Below are 924 nucleotides of genomic sequence, written 5' to 3'. Positions count from 1 at the left end.
CCCCATCTCCTCCCAGATCAAATCCAACCGGGACAGAGACACCAAGATCTTCTACAGCATCACGGGGCAGGGGGCGGACGCCCCCCCCGAGGGCGTCTTCACCATCGAGAAGGAGTCGGGCTGGATGAAGGTGACGCAGCCGCTGGACCGGGAGCGCATCGACAAGTACCACGTAGGTCCCTGCCAGGGGGTGCCGCGGTGTGCCGGCGTGCCGTGCCGGCCCCGCCGCTCACCCCTCTGCCTCGCAGCTCTTCTCCCACGCCGTGTCCGAGAACGGCAAACCGGTGGAGGAGCCGATGGAGATCATAGTCACGGTGACGGACCAGAACGACAACAAGCCCCAGTTCACGCGGGAGGTCTTCAGGGGCTCCGTGCCGGAGGGCGCTTTGCCGGGTAGGACCCCATGCCGCGGGGAAGCTCTGCCTCCCGCCGGCCATGTCCCTTGGGGAGAGCCTTGGGACCGTCCCCCCCCACACACACACTCACCGGAATGTCCCGTCCCCAGGCACCTCCGTGATGCAGGTGACCGCCACGGATGCGGACGATGTGGCGGAGACCTACAATGGCGTCATCGCCTACTCCATCCTCAGCCAGGAGCCGCGGGAGCCCCATCCCTACATGTTCACCGTCAACAGGGGCACCGGCACCCTCAACGTCATTGCCAGCGGCCTCGACCGGGAGGTGGGCTCGGCGGCACCACGGGGCGGGCGGCCCCGGCCCCGGGTGAGGGGCTGACGGGGTGTCTGTCTGTCCACCGCAGCGCGTGTGGGAGTACACGCTGACCGTGCAGGCAGCCGACCTGGATGGCGAGGGGCTGACCACGACGGCGCTGGTGGTGATTGAGATCACGGACGTCAACGACAACGCCCCCGAGTTTGACCCCAAAACGGTAACGTGGGCCCCCCCCACCCCCAGCAGGACCCC

At 68.0% G+C, this 924-nt stretch overlaps 1 protein-coding gene across 1 annotated transcript in view; it reads left to right on the top strand.

Moving 5' to 3' along the window:
• Position 1: 1 nt before the first annotated feature.
• The window catches only part of LOC103907313 (B-cadherin), a gene marked incomplete at its 5' end in the record, with an annotated part of 8,473 nt that continues 7,550 nt past the window's right edge, over positions 2–924 (top strand). The window contains 4 exon segments of the mRNA XM_009289460.2: positions 2–172; positions 249–393; positions 506–681; positions 761–889. Coding sequence (XP_009287735.2) covers positions 2–172; positions 249–393; positions 506–681; positions 761–889 — 621 coding nt within the window.

The sequence above is a fragment of the Aptenodytes forsteri genome, unplaced genomic scaffold, assembly GCF_000699145.1.
Source record: "Aptenodytes forsteri isolate BGI_AS27 unplaced genomic scaffold, ASM69914v1 Scaffold269, whole genome shotgun sequence".
Taxonomy (NCBI): domain Eukaryota; kingdom Metazoa; phylum Chordata; class Aves; order Sphenisciformes; family Spheniscidae; genus Aptenodytes; species Aptenodytes forsteri.
This window is presented reverse-complemented; position numbering and strand designations above follow the sequence as displayed.